Here is a 16272-nt window from a genome sequence, read left to right as displayed (position 1 = left end):
GTAAAGAATGTACTTTGAGGGTACTGACCCACTGACAATCTGTTGCATCCTTAGAAAGAAAAAAAAAAGTATTTTTGCACTTTTGTTTTCTGAGAGAGAAACTGTAGCAATTGGTTTGTCTAAGACTCACAATATAAGAATATTACTACAGATTATGATCTCTGATAATATTTTATTATTTTTAACTTGTTTATGTTTCTGTTAGCTATATATAAGAATTGTACAATTTGGATGACTAGTACGAGAAGGTTTGTTTTAACATTGCTGTCTTACTGATATCGTGTGTAAACACTCCTAGTGTATAAATAAAACATTGTTTGGATGTGAAACAATGTATGGGCAAAGCAAGACATAACAATCCTTTTCACCATATCGTAAGATGCGCAGCCACACAAACTCGCGATTCTTTCTAAGTTATGCGGGCCCCACATTCCGCACGTGCACCTTTCACCAGCGGGAACTATATCACAGACTGCGTTTGAGCGTGTCGTGTTACCAGCATTTCCTGTGTCTCATATCTGGAACGAGCGAATTCTCCAAAGAAGCAAAGTAATGCGAGATGGGAGTGGTTCCGTTATGAGGTCACGGTGAGGGACTGAACGCTCAGCAGCGAGCGCAAGTGGTAGACCTGAGACGGACGCGATAGCTGGAAACATTTATTCACACAGCTGAATCAATCTCTGCTGGCAACAAAAAAATAACAGGACCGCGTTTCCTTCGACAGGGAACTACTGAAAAACATCGCGCGTTGGCTTTATAGGCGCAGGACAGGCTTGCATACGAAATACTCCAAGTAAGAGGCGCGTGAGGAAAGTTTTCCTACGCGAAAACAAACTGGAAGGAACAGTGCAGAAATCGTGACGCATAAGCCATGCACAGGTTGTACAGCGTGGGATAGTTCATCAGGTGCCGTTCGTTTGAAGGGGATGCCTTTTTGGTGGCTTTCTTCAACAAAAGTTTGACGCCAGGAACGCCGTATTATTCTGTCCGACAAGTAAACGCGTCTTTCTGAACGGAGCGTTTCTCGCGCTCGTCCAGAGTCGCCGTTTTCTTCTGTTATTTGTCGGTTTGGCTGGAGGAGCCGTTCCTCATCGTGTAGTTTTTGGGGGACAGGGGTGGGTTGGATATCTATATTTTTCACTTTTCCTTCATGGCCTCGTCCAGGATGTATCTTCTTATGAAATGCATGCTGATTTCCCAACTTGTGGTGCTGATCGCGAAGAACAGTCGGGCGCTCATTTGTTTGCCCTGTGATAAGTCCAAATGCGAGGAGCCCAAGCACTGCACGGGCTCCGTGGTGTTGGGGATCTGCGGCTGCTGCTCGGTTTGTGCCAAGCAGAAGAACGAGAGATGCGGCGGCGTTTACGGTCTGTACGGGACCTGCGACCGCGGACTCCGGTGCGTGATCAGACCCCCGTTAAACGGCGGCTCCATCACGCAGTACGAGGTTGGAGTTTGTGAAGGTCTGTATACACATTTCATTTTTATTCTTTGAAAAGTTGCCGTCCATGTTCATTGCTTCAATCGCGCCTAATGATGGAGAAAGGAATTAAATAAATCACATCACTTCTGCCCCCGTCTGTATTTATTATGGAAACTAAACCAAAGCGGATGTGTTCTGGCAAGCCATTTTAACACTTTATTTCATAAAGCTGACTAATCATTTTTCTCTCTTTACTGATTTTTAAATAAACATCAGAATATGTATTCAAATAGTATCTCTAATTCAGGACCTAGCAGGCTAATTATTTCACATTAGTGCTAACCACAACCCAATAGTGACAAGTTGGCCTAAGTATTCTATTTTTACTGCTATTTTTTACTTTAACACATTGCAAATATTTCTCAGAATTTTGGAAATCTGTGGTTCAGATATGAATTATTCACTAATATTTACATTGGTGGTAGTAGTAGTAGAATAATCTATTATAGATACTAGTATACATTCAAGCTTTACTAGATCTTATTTATTGGATACTAGTATTTGTGTGACACCAGAATATATCCCAGTTTATTAACATTTATCCCAGTAGTTACATTTCTTACTATTCAGATTACAATGTAATTCCAACGGTGTATTCCAATTGTGACTAGTTACAATGAACATAATATCAGGTAATAGATAATTACTAATAATGCATATTAATAAAGTTGATAATCAGTGACAGTGGAATAGCCTACATACTAGTTGGATCTGAGTAATCCATATCTGAACCAGATATGGTTCATAATCCATAATCCAAACAGACAAAAATTACCAAGAACAATGAAATTGTTACTTGCTTCTATTTATATTGTCTTTTGTGGATCGTTCATAGTGAACCTGAAAAAAAGTGTAGCTTTGCCACTATCAGAGTATTTAATTAATATGTAGGTCTACTTGTTACAAAAAACGGATACTTTCTTGGCTTGAAAAAGTTATAAATGTTTAAGTGGCTTGCCACAGTATCTGTCCATAAGGAAAGGAAAATTAAAGTCTAAAGTATGTTAAATCTGCAATAAGATGAGTTGTTCATTATGATGTTAACCTGGTTAACAGCACGGTAGCTCAGCTTCGAGAAATGAAAAACTCCTGAAAATGATGTGTCATGATTAGCTAATTTGAGTGAAATGAACCGTTATTAGCTGTCATTAGATATCGTAATGTGTTTGTAAAGCCATTATAGACAGGCTATTGTCCGCATGAGACTGAATGTTAGCATTGGTCCTGACTATGACACATTTCCCCTGCCTGCATTCATGACGGTCGTTTGGAGTAGAGTGAAAGTGAGGCAAGCTGGTTAATGTGTTTGCAGCATGTCGGTTTTCCCTTGTCTTTGGGGTATGGCTAACGGATTCCATGCTGTTTTTGGACGTGGTGCCAGCCTCGCTCTTTCCGCCGAGGCTTGTTGGTTTTTCATTGGAATGTCTGCTATGCAACTTCACTTGCGCCTCAGCCAGTAGCCTATATTTGACATCGGACTGTCGAGTGACATGCGTTTCTAATACCCTCAGTCATGAGGTTTTGCTTCTCAGGATGCTTTTTACTCACCTCACCTGATTCACTTAATTGTACTGTCAAGTGTTTTTCTTAGCTCAGCTTCTGTAGGGTTATTCTGTCTGTACTTAACATTCTTTTTAATCCTGGCTTAGTATATTTCAGTTTGAAAGGGTGTTTAAAAATCCAGGGTTCTGAAGCCCTACTTAAGTGCTTGTTTACGGTGTTGAACCATACGGTGAAAAAGGCACTTTGTTTAGCATCATTGCCTAGCTACCTGATCCAATAGCCTATTCATGAGCTCTGTAGCTGTTAAATAAACTTTCACTCACTGTTTAGTTTCTGCGTCTGAGATAAAAGAATTGGAAAACGCGTTAACTACACAGCGAAGAAAATATATTAAGTAGGCTAATAGTCTTTGGAGACTTTGAATAGCCAGAGCCGATTTACGTGACATTTCACAGATGGAAAATGCTGTTTAAATCTGCATTTGTCGGGTCAATGTTATTGACCTCATAAATAAACAAACAAGAATGTAAACCCACAGTTTACAAATGTAAAATCAGGTATTCTACGCAGTAAGAATGCAATGAAAATGTTTATCTATTCACAACGCTGTCAGTGTCAAGCATTAGCCCATTTATCGGCCTGTCATCATTTTTAAAGTTGTTTTTCTGCTGCAAAGGAAAGAATCAAAACATATATATATACTGAAACTTTGCAGGCCTTGTAAACTAATGAAGCAACTATACCAGAATTTGGTGTCAATTCAAGAAAATAACCCTAGAGATCAAAAACTGGCTCAGTGATGTTCAGAACTGTCATATTAGCTTTTTAAACAGATTTTGAACAGACTGTAACATTTTCTGCATGCTTGCACGATGTATCAGTCTACTTTTTCTCTGAAGAGTCCCATCGCTTGTTAGGCCTAGTCCAAGTTGGAACGCAGGCCTCGTCAGGTGACATGCATTGCAATGTCACGGGTCAGGTTTCAGCATGGCTGGCTAGGAGAATTGAAGACGTCTCGACTGTTTGACATGTAACTGCCTGGGTGACATCTGCTGTAATTCAGCCAAGAAAACACCGCGGCATTGAGTACCACGGTTACGGTCTGATAAATGAGTCAGATGAGAGAGCGCAGCGAATGCCAGTATAGGCCATGTCCTGCTAACCTCCACCCTCACCTCCTAACAAACTAAGACCTCAGAGGGTCTTAACAGTGAATTAGTCTCTAAAATACATCTGCTGTAGACCAAAACTGCCGTGAGCCACCATGAATTACGAATATCTCTAAATTCTCTGGGTTATGCAACATCAAAGATTTGTATATTCACCCTCATGTCGTTCCAAATCTGTATGGTTTGCTTGCATTCTGCTGTATAACACAAAAGGTGAATTTCTGGAAAATATCCTGGCTATGTTTTTAGTTAAATGAAGGTGATTGACAGCTGGGACTGTTAGGCTTTAGAAAGCACCAGTAAAGTGGCGAAAAACTTTTATGTTTCACAGAAGAAAAAATACATTGAGGTTTGGTGCGACACAAATGGTGAGTAAATAAAAAAAAAAAAATCTTTTTTAGGTGAAGTGTTCCTTTAAATCGAGCACCACAATCCACAGGGGTGGAGGAGAAAACAACAAAAGCATTTTTCTGTTTGAACGGACCCTACGCTTCACGTCCAAGTCCATAAATTCCTGTGCATTCCAAGGCATGAGATTACTTTGGACAGCCTGTTTACAGTGAACACATACATTTGAGATGATGGTCTTGAAATGCCCCGTGGGCTTCTCTGGAGATGGGCTTACCGAGCACATCACATGGAACACCCGGGGGGTTTAGTGTCAGGACCCTCCAGGTGAGCTTTCCCTGGGAAGGTGATGTATGATGTCTCGCATCTATATTCAGAGAAAGCAGTCAGGGGTCCCTGTGTGAAGCCAGCTGTACTTGGGAGTTACTTTAGGCCTTATCTTAACAGGAAAAGACCTTTATACAACCTTTGCTCAAACTGTGTCAATGTCATTAGTTCAGGTGCAGTCCTAGTGTTTTAAATCCACTTCTTATTTTTCAAGAGGCATTCCAAATCACACATGTTTGAAATCCATGATTGTTAATCCATTCATTATTTTTGCTTTGCTATTTTTGCTTTATTGTGGTTTTCTTGTAGAACTGCTTTATAGGTTTTGTTGACATTCATACATTTTCTGATTATTAAAACAGCTTTTACTAGTTTCGGGGAAAGCACCGATTGCTCTATTTTTATGAAGCCAGTCAGTGTAAGACCTAATATGGAGCCAGAAATTAACATCTAAGTTGAACTTGAGGCATCACGTAAAGAAGAAGGCCATACAGGATTTGGAACAAGTTAATGTTGACAATTTTCATTATTGGGTGAACTATCCATTTAATAGTGCTCTGTTAATTGTGAGTTGATTTCTTGGAAAAAAAAGCATGAAATTTAAAACCAGAAACACAAAATTGTTAACGTAAAAAAAAAAAAAATAGGGAATTAATTATTATTTATAATTATTATAATTATTAAATTTATTTCTTAGTTATTTGGTTCTGTAGCAGTTTTGAATATAAATATTTATCCATCTTTCATATTGTAGTCTATAATATATTTAAAATGTGTGTAAAAAATTTGCCTTAGAAAACAACACATATTAACATATTAGTTTTTTTTTTAAATCTTAAATTAAATTTACCTTGCACTTGTTCTGTTGTGCTGTAAGAAAATAATTTATTAATTTGTGCTACTGACATCCTTCTCTATGACAACATTTAAATTTTTGACATACTCACACTGACCATTTCTGCACCAGTATATTTACTGAAGCTTCACCTTGTCCAACCATCTGGAACTGGAGCCCTGAGCTTGACAGTTCGTATCCCCAACTGACTGCACCACATTACTGTTAATACAGCATTGGGCTCAAATCATAATCTTCCTGACTAGGAGAAAAGCAGTGGTCTTTATCATTTAAATGGCTTCAGACCGGGAAGAATGGAACTTGATTATACACAATCTGTTTGCAGAAAAAAGCGTGCCTGTCCTTATTAATGTCATCTATACAAACCCTGGACTTTGTCTACTAACAAAGCAGCTCCACATTGGCCGTAATCACTGTTAGACTGCATGCTTTTTGTCTAAGGCATTCCTTTGCCAAAAACGCTAAATGACCCATCTAAATAAAGGTTATGCGATGACTGGGAAATGTAATGCAATTCATGACACAAATAGACTAAGAAAGTAATTCAAGTTAGAGAGATATGAGCAGTCCCACTTATTTTAATTTATTTATATATATTTATATATAGTTTAATTTTTCCAAACTAGCAAGCAGTGCTAGGAGTAATGCATTAAAAGTAATGCGAGTTATATAATCAGATTACTTTTTTTCATGTAACTAGTAAAGTTACAAATTTACAAGAAAATATCTTGTAATATATCTTGTAGAGCTGCAACTAATGATTATTTTTTCTGTCGACTAATCTAACAATTATTTTTTCAATTAGTCGACTACTCTAATGATTATTTTTATTAAAATTATTAATCTAATGTTCTTTTTTTGATTAGCTAATGAATCCTTTGGATAACTTTACAAAAAAAATATAAGTACAACTTCTAATATATTTCGACCTTTATTCTTTTTTTCTTCCAAAAAATACTTCAATGTGGTTGAAGTTTTTACAGTATAAAAAAAAAGAGGCAAATAAAATTATTTTACTATGGTAATTATGAGTTAACGATAGCGTTTATAATTAAACATAGTGGCCACAAATTTACAGTTGTCTGAAATGTCATGAAATGTTCTTTAGCATAACAAACCATAAAATGTAGTCAGGGTTCTGCTATGGTTTATTTTCATAATAGGTAAACACAGGTCACAAGTTAACACGGTCACATTTCCTTGATTCAGCAGCTGTATGATGTGCCGCCGAGAGTCCTGTGTTGAATACAGAAATCTGGATCTGATTTGGTGTAGATCAGTAGCTCGGTGGTTCGTGACTGTTGTCTCGCGGCGCGCTGTCTTTTAACGCTTGTTTGAAACCCGCGCCAACACAGACTTACTTTATGTTTTATTTATCCTACTTACTTCAGCCGCTACGGGTGATCATACCAATAACTTGTAATCCTTACAAGAATATCAGAATCATGCAATGAGCAAGTCTGCGTTTATTAGATACTTAATAATATCACATCAGTTTGTGCTTTTAGAATCGCCGAATCTGCTGCGGTCATTCCATCACATCTGCAGCGGAGACCTGAACCAGGAAGTTGGTCACCAGATAACACGGTAACAAGTTAAACCGTAACACCAGAGAGCGCCAGCATGTTTTCCTCGGAGTTGGTCGTACATCACAGTTGTGCTGCCGTGGTACACCATATTCGTTTTTGCAAAGGGAACAAAGGACCATTTTATTTGGCCTCTGTTTAAAGTATTCCCATACTTTTGCTAACCGTGGTCTCTGTTTTTGTGATAGAATGCAACTTTCTCCATTCCCAGGAGCAGAAGCCGCCATTACGCGAGATATAAACTGACGCGTCGACACATTTCATGCACGTCGACGTATTTTTTTAGTAGACGTAATCGATGACGTCGACGCGTCGTTGCAGCACTAATATCTTGTATAGTTACTTCTTGAATTGCAAGTTAATTTGTTTTCCCATCTATTCACTCACACCTCTCCTCTCCTGTTTTAGTTAAAATAAATAAATAAAATAAATTACTAAGCCTAGCCCAGGAGAAAAAAAGTATCGCAAAAGTAACAATGCATTATAAGTAATGCAATAAGTTACTTTTTTTTAAAAAAAATTTGTGGAGTAAGGCAATGTTGTAATACTTTACTTTTCAAAGTAACTTCCTCGACCCCGCTACCAGGTGTGCTCAGAATTTGCATATTTAATGAGATATTTTAGTATTAGGGTGGTGATGACATGCAAATGCCATATTAATTATGCTAGCATGGTTGTCAGGGTGTACTGTTAAGTTGCTAGGATTTTCTAGGTGGTTGCTTTTTCGTGTTGTTCCAAACCTTCTCCAAAAATCATGTCTTCTCAGCTAAACCCAAAAGGAGATATTAAAAAAAAGCATATTTGCAATTATTGGAACTTCCAAGCAAGTATGAAAAAACACTATAATGTCCTATTAATGATTAACATGAAATGTGTATTGTATTCCAAGTCTTCTGAAAAACAGACTGAAATTAAAGTGGTTATTTATTGATATTCTTCCCCTCCAGTGAGCCATTAACTGATGGACCGTTGAGTCCGTAAGTTGAACTAACTCAAGATCTCGATCAGGTGACCATTTTGAAGCTTAAGTCCCCATTCTTTGTAATTACTGTATGGAATAAAAGGTAAGAACAAGAATACAGGTTTGGAGTAACATGGTGAGGGTGAGTAAATTGTGACAGAATTTTTGGGTGAACTACTCATGATTTAGAGCAGGTGGCTATTTTCAAGTCTCTATTCGTGGAATAAAAGTTGTTTATGCTTTCACTTTTCCTTAATGCCCTCCATGTTGTAGCTTGTAATATTCTAAATGATGTGTGAAACACATTTCATGTTTTATTGGCCTCTTTATGATGAATCACATGTTGTGATTCTCATTTGTTAGCTGCTATGGATAAATGAAAAATGTAAATGTAACAGAACAGAAATACATGTAGAGTAACGTGGTGAGGATGAGTACATGGCGACAGAATCTTGGGGTGAAGTATTTCTTCAAAGCAGAGCATTGCTGCCAGGCAAAGTGCATTTTTTTGCCTATGTTTTTCTTCTTTTTCACAAAAAGGGACAGCGTGGGCAGGCTGAAATTTGTTGAGAGAATTCCGGTTGTCTTGTGTTGTCAGTGAAGACAAGCGGAAATGTGTACCCCCTTTCGGTAGCCTCCCTGTCATGCACTTCCCTGAAGTCTCTCTTCTGCTCCTCCGAGTACTAAGTGTTCTCAGAGGGTGCTGCGTAGGGGCCGGCGGGACTTTTCGGGTTATAATTCAGAGACGGGAGAGTTGGTGTCGCAAGGGGGTACGTGTTTGAACAACAGAGGACACAGACTGTAGTCACTTTTGCAATAAAAGTCCTCTATTGCTGAAGTCAACTCTGAATTGGCTTTGCAGCCCATTTGCTGCGGTAATGTAACATATTTATTAGTGAATTGGGATATTCAATGAGAAAAAAGAAGCAGGAATTGGTTGGATTGTGAACATTCTTGAATAGAGTCAGCTCTGAAACCTAAATAACTATTTCAATCCAACCTCATGAGAGAACATAGCTGTTTTACAAGGTTTCATGAATTTGTACAATTGGTACGCAAATTTAAGAAAATGAAATTAATCCCATGATCCCAATCCTAAATATAACTGTAATCAGGATGCAACAATTGCAAACTGCCATGAAAGTCTGTTGGCTGTTTTTACTTCTTGGTTAGCATTATCCAGTAGATAGTTTTTTATTTTTTTTTATTAGTTATATATTTATTGTAAATTATGAAATAATACACTATTACTTAAATGTCTTCTAATATCTTTCAGCAGTATTTAATTTAAGTGTGCTAATGAGTTGTCTATAATATCACCAGGAATATGCATTAAACAAATGCTTAATTCTGATGTTATGTTGACTTAATTTCCAGATTTGGAGCATTAAAAGCTTTACTGATTTATTATGAGCATATTTGTCTTTCTGTCTTTGGTTTCGTGTATTAGTGGCAGCATTGCATTTAACCACTAGGATGTCTTTTTCTGACAGAGTAATTAACATGTTAGGTTGCAAATTAGCAAGCATCTCTTGCTTCAGGAAGGACTCCTACCTTGATAACAACCAGGTGCCACTGCAAAGTACAGCAGCAAGGCCATGTATCAGCTAGCACATTTGATATCATGCCTTGGTATCAGCAAAACAACACTTTTCACTGTCTTTGTTTATAAAGAGATGATGTGTTGAATGTGGCCTCATTTTATTTTTTGTGATTTCACAAGATTTTTTGTGAGATTGTTAATTTTAGAGGTGTCTTCATCTACCAGACAATCTATGTTTGGTAATGTGTTGAAAGGATTTCCCTAAGAGAATGTAATAAGAGCAGTCACACTTTCTTAAACTGTTATTGTTATAACTCGCATCTCTGACCATATTAATCTGTGGCATGCTTCAAACAGAGAGTGTGATAATCTGTTAAAGTTGCATGAAGTGGAAATTCACCCTGTGTATCTTCTTATTGTTTCATTTTTGAGCTCATAATTTAATCACAATATCACTACTCATCCTTCCAGTGAAACAACAGACTTTTTCTCTTGTGAGGTACTGTTTACATCTGTCTTCTCCAATCATTTTAGTCTGCTTAAATCCTATTTTACAAGCTTGTAATTCAGATCCGCCTTCATCTAATGAATAATTTGATAAATGAAACCTAGCTCCTGCATTACATTATTATTATTATTATTATTATTATTATTATTTATTATTATTTTTTGAGAACCTATTTCAGATTTACGTCACAATATAGAAATAAAAAATGGTAACACTTTAGATAAGGGAACACATATTCACTATAAACTAAGAGGTTTACATCAATAAACTCCTAATTTGCTGCTTAGTTAGTAAGGCTAGTCATTAAGTTTAGAAATTGTCTAGAGTTAAGGGATATTGAATATGGTCAGGCAGGGTATTAATATGTACCTAATAATTACTAAAAATCTGCCAATATGCTAGTAATATGCATACTAATAAGCAGCTAGTTAATATAGTGAGAAGTGAACTTTAAAAATGAAGTTTTACCAAAAAAAATATAAATAATTCTGTTGCTATTTTCATTACTTCACAACTTTTTTGTCTGTTTTAAGTGTATGTTAAGTGTCTAAGTTGCTTCTTACTGTTTTGGGACTACAATTCAGTAATTCTGCTGTAAAGTTGTGCCTGATTGATTGTATCCTCAGAACATACATTGAAGCCTTGACAATTTAGTAATTTCCAGTGGAACATTATATTTTATTGTGCTCACATTTTCATTGTTGGGTTCTGGGGGCATGTCAAATATAGACTCATGATAGGCGCAAATTAGTCATGATTGAAGTTGTAAGTAACTATTTAAGTTGCTACAATTACATTGTATTAAGGTTATCAACTTAGCATAATAATTGACTGTGATTAACCATACCGAAATCACTGAATATGGAAAAACTTTAGACCTCTTTAGTCAAATCTTTAGTCAAATGGCATTTTTAAAAAGCTCAACCTGCTTTTAACTGAAAATACCAGTGATAGGCTTACATTTAACATGGCAATACAACAAACAACATTGTTGTAATGTCTATTTAATGACTTAGTAATGTTTATTTTATGATTTACTTATCAAATAGTATCTTTGAATTATCTTCATTTGTGGGCTTAACAAATATTGTGATTTAATTTGATTGAGGAGAATATCATGTAATTCATTTGATTAATGCTTCAATTGATCAACATCTCTAGTTTGCATTTGTGTACTGAATAATTCAAGTAAATACTGCACATGTAGCTGGTTTATGGGCTGACTTGGCTTGGCATTCCTTATCATTCATTGTGCATGGCACCACAAGAGTGACAAAATACATAGTTAACACATCAGTTACATACATTATGCATATTTGCACTTCATTTACTTGCATTAGCACTAAAAACACTGTGTGAAAGAGAGAAAGAAATATGACAGTGTGGCAGTTTTTTTCTCAGACTGAAATCGCGTAATTATGATTTCTGTCCTCGTAAGTAGGAACTTCCCAGGAGGTCTTCAAGGCAATGCTGTCTGTGAACACGCCAAGTCGAATCCCAGTGTGTGGTTCAGACCGCCACAACGTGTTTATCATGTGAACCCTATGCCAGGCTACAGACAACCCTTGTTTGGCAGGAGACTCAACCCTCCACGCCCAGCTAAATGACCCGGAGCTGGTCTGGAGAGCCTTGCTTAGTTACTGAAAGAATCAGCTGTTGACAGCGGCTATTTGGGGACTTCACCCCTGTGGCTTTGGTGGAAACAACAAGCGCAGGGGCTTTGGAACATCAGCTTCCAGTCTTGTTAGGAGTTCACAAGCTCACACATACTCACAGTCCCCTATAGACCAGGATAGTGATAGGCCTGTGTTCATTCAGCCCATGGTATGGGTGTTGTGCCGTACAGCTGTAATCACACCCATCATATCCAGATGACGAAAGAGTGGGCCACAAGTGTGCATCTGTGCACCGGGAGCTGAACAGATGACTGACCCTACAACAAACAGAAATGGGGCGAGTGAGAGGAGTGTTTTTCCATGACTTGTTTATCCTTTGAGTATTTAAAGTGACCCACCCAGGGGTTGAGAAGTTATGGATCCAAAACAAAGTGATTTTGTAGTTCAAGTAGTTTCATTCTTGTTAAATCAAAATGTAGGTTGCTCTGCAGTATGAGGCAGGTTTCTACAGAAACGGTTCTGACGCAACAGCTGAATTGCTCATAGATGCGCAAGGCCCGTTATTTATTGGCAAGCGGGCTGCATTCCTCAGAGACCAACAGACACAAATTACATGCATGCAGATGCATCTGCATGCATGCGCTGGTACTTAGTATGCACTAGGGCTGGTTGATGTATATGCATGTAAATCTGTGTTTTGGATTGATTTATTGAAACTTGACACAGTTGTCTTTTATGTTACTGAGGTCTTGCATAGAAAATGAACAGCCTTAAGAAATGTATTAAAATAAATATCACAGTGTTTATTTATTTATTTTTTGAATGTATAAATATTAATTTAAATGATTTATTTATAGATATTTAATTATTTGTAAATGGTTTTTTTATATAAATAATAATTAAAATATTACTTTAACTGCTGTTCTATTTGACTTTTTATTTATCAATTAAAAATATCACTGGTTTCTAAAAGAAAAAAAAAGAAAAGAAATTAAGCAGCACAATTGTTTCCAGCGTTGAGGATAAACCAAAATATTAGAATGATTTCTGCTGGATCATGTGACACTGAAGACTGGAGTAATGGCTGATGAAAATTTTGCTTTGCAACCCAGGAATAAATGAAATTTTAAAGTATATTAACCTAGAAAACCAAAAAAAAAAAATAGGTCTCACCGATTCTTGCTATTATAAACCATTAACTATGACATTTTCCTCAATAAACTCCTAATTTGCTGTTTATTAATAGTTAGAAAGCTAGTTGTTAAGTTTAGGGATGTAGAATATGGTCATGCAGAATATGTGCTTCATAAGTAGTAATAAACAGCCAATGTGTTAATAATAGGCATTTTAATCAGTAACTAGTTAATAGTGAGAATTGGTTCCTATACTAAAGTGTTGCCAAATTTTTTAAATGGTAGTTGTTTTTTCCCCCTGCATTTTTGCAGATAAATGCAGCCTTGATGAGCATAACAGACTTAAAACATCAAAAGTCTTACTGATCCCAAACTTTTGATATACATAACATATATAGTGTTTATTGAATGTCTTTTTTATATATAAACATTGAATATAGCTGCTAACCCCCATCCTGAGTGTATTCATCCGTCCTAAGCACACATGCATGTGTACAGATAAGATGAACATGCAGTGGGCTAAAATACCTGAGCTACACATCAGCAATGTGTGTTTGCACTGCAAATAAGACTTCATAATGTTGCTGGGAGATAGAAGCATCTTCAGGGTCGGGGTTATTCTTATTTTGAAAATTTGCTGCTCTCTGCCACCATTTATCTATCGTGTTAAGTCAACAGAGGCTAGGAATGTACGAACTGCTTAATCCTACAAGTCTACGTTGCTTTCTTATTTTTCAAGTTCTACGATACCCCTTGGACCTCAAATGCACATGTAATTGGCCATGTGCTTCTCTCTAGCATTCAGTAGCCTCATTACTTCAGCATCACTAGACCTATTGGCTTTGGGGAACTCACAATTTTAATGATACTGTAAAAATACATCGGGATGATTCTGAATTTTAAAATCTGGTTGCTCTGTTTGATCTGGTAATTTATTACTACAAATTTCTGTTTCTGTGGGGTCCTCACTGATATGTGTCTCTTTCATTTTTCTCAGATGAAAACTGGGATGACGACCAGCTCTTGGGCTTTGAGCCATGCAATGAAAACCTGGTTACGGGCTGTAACATCATTGATGGGAAGTGTGAATGTGATAGTGTAAGAACATGCAACAACCCATTTGAGTTCGCTAGCCAGGAAGCCTGTCAGACAGCCCTGCAGAAGATTGAAGGTACCTCATATTTCTCCATTCTCATTATCTTTTCTCTCTGCCTACATCTAGTGTAAAACTTGTACCTGCATGCTCATATCTTTCTGCAGTAGTCATAATGTCATCATGCTGTTTAATGCCTTGATGTGTTTCATCTTTAAAATAAGTGTTTGAACTCTCGATTGCTTTATTTTGTTAGCATACTCAACAGACTATAATGTGTATAATGTGTCCCTGTACAATTGTTGCAAGGTAAAACCTTGCATGTTAATTAAAATATCAAGAATTTCATGTTCTTCTGCCATGAATTCTTCTTAATTATTTAAAATTAGCTTTCTAAAATTAATTTAGAGAGAATCCAAAAATAATCTAAGTGTTAATTTTTGGCGAAGGGATAATTTAACCTGAGTATTAATTTAAATTAATGCATATTAATAAAACTGTGAATGTCAGCGACATTTTTTGTGCAAATGTGCAATAAATCATTTCCCAAGCTTGTGTCAAATTTCCCCTAAATAAAAACCCCAAACAAATACTTGTTTCGCAAAAAGTTTTGCCTTTCCTAAGCATAACCAGCTGCATAACCAACGTGTCCGAAATCCCTAGAGCCGTGTTTTATTTACATGGTTGTTTGTTCTAATTCCTATTCTTTTCTAAAGGGTGGGGTAGAAAAAGAGGCATCTTGCTTATATGACAATTTTTTTTAGAAGCCTGTGATTAAACAAACAAACAAGCTGATTTACTAGAGGCTGATAAGGCTCCTTTTATCGCTATCAAAATGCAAATGTTGAGTTGAAAAATGCGGTCCCTGATGGATACTTGCTTGCATTCTCTGAGCGTGCCTGTGCGTTGAGTCTGAGCTGGTGGCACACTGGTAATTAAACATAAAAATACATGCTTGTTATCACAACGGTCCTGTCAATGGGTGCAGGGCTTGTTGTTTTATTGCAGCAGGTGTGCTTTCCGTCATCCCTGAAGCAGGCGGTGGCTATTTTTGAAGGTTTACCCCCTGTTTTGTTTTACTAATAGGTGCTTGTCATGTTGTTTTGACTAGTGCTTCAGAGTTGTTGCAGTTGTCACTTGTTTATTGTGATGTTGTGTCTAGTCTGGGATGTTGTTTTGCTTGTCTGTTTGTAGAGTTGCTAATTTACTAGAAATGTTTTGTCTAATAGTTTCTTAATTCTCATGATGAGTAGCTTGTTGTTGCTGTCTATCATTTTGATGTCTTTGTCCCTTTACAGCATTTTTTTAGTTATAATTAGTTATTAGTTTTATTAGCAAAGCTGATAAAACAGGCTACAAAAAAAGCAATACCCTGCTGAATATGGAGGTGGTGGTGTGCTTGACTTGGACCACCCTGGTAACAGACTTGCAACCACGGAAATGCAACCCTTGTTCATTTCAGCCAAATTATATTACGTTGCTCATTGCAACTTTCAAAGTGAAATGTCCAGAGATGGGCAATAAAAATTTGTTGAGTTTTTCCTGAAAGAGAATGTGGCAACATTTTATTGCATTGGTTGTTGTATGAAGACTATTTCGGCAGTTTTGTAATAAAATGTCTGGTAAGTGGCAAAAACAGCCTACCACCTTCATTTAACCCTACCCTATACCTAACTGATAAGGTCAACATAAAATAAAAATAAGTTTTTTGAAATAACCTTGCCATTTAGCTTGCTTCTAAAAGTCTTTGAGCTCTTTTATTGTGTCTTGTGTTTTATGGGACTCATTCATGCTGTGTGTAGTGCGCTACCAAGCAAGTTTACTATGTTTGAAAAGATATACATATGAAGCTGGTTATGTGATGCAAGCATCAAAATGTATTAGTTCACAAATCATGCACTATGGTAAAAGTTGAGTTTTAGGTCATAACATAGTATTATGAAAGGAGCCATGCAAAAAAAAAAGTGTCTTTATTAACCAGTAATGTCCATCATAGTCGTAATATGTGAAGAAGAATAAAAGTTATTTTTGAAAATATTTTACTGCAACTAATGTTCATTGTAGCTAGAAACTTTATCAAATTTTATAAAGCCCTATAGGTATGTTTTTGCTAAAAAGTATATAGAGACATGCTTTTTCCAAAGAG

The 16272-nt window shown here is 36.7% G+C and overlaps 1 protein-coding gene across 1 annotated transcript in view; it reads left to right on the top strand.

Moving 5' to 3' along the window:
- Positions 1–565: 565 nt before the first annotated feature.
- Positions 566–16272, top strand: part of LOC132112954 (cysteine-rich motor neuron 1 protein) — a 153436-nt gene continuing 137729 nt past the window's right edge. Inside the window, exons 1-2 of the mRNA XM_059520718.1 lie at positions 566–1463; positions 14031–14204. Of these exons, the coding sequence (XP_059376701.1) occupies positions 1151–1463; positions 14031–14204 (487 nt within the window). The 5' untranslated portion in view covers positions 566–1150. The remainder of the gene's footprint in view (positions 1464–14030; positions 14205–16272) is intronic.

The sequence above is a fragment of the Carassius carassius genome, chromosome 32 (assembly GCF_963082965.1).
Source record: "Carassius carassius chromosome 32, fCarCar2.1, whole genome shotgun sequence".
In the NCBI taxonomy this organism is placed as follows: Eukaryota; Metazoa; Chordata; class Actinopteri; order Cypriniformes; family Cyprinidae; genus Carassius; species Carassius carassius.
The sequence above is the reverse complement of the archived record's forward strand: the minus strand, read 5'-3'. Positions and strand labels throughout refer to the sequence as shown.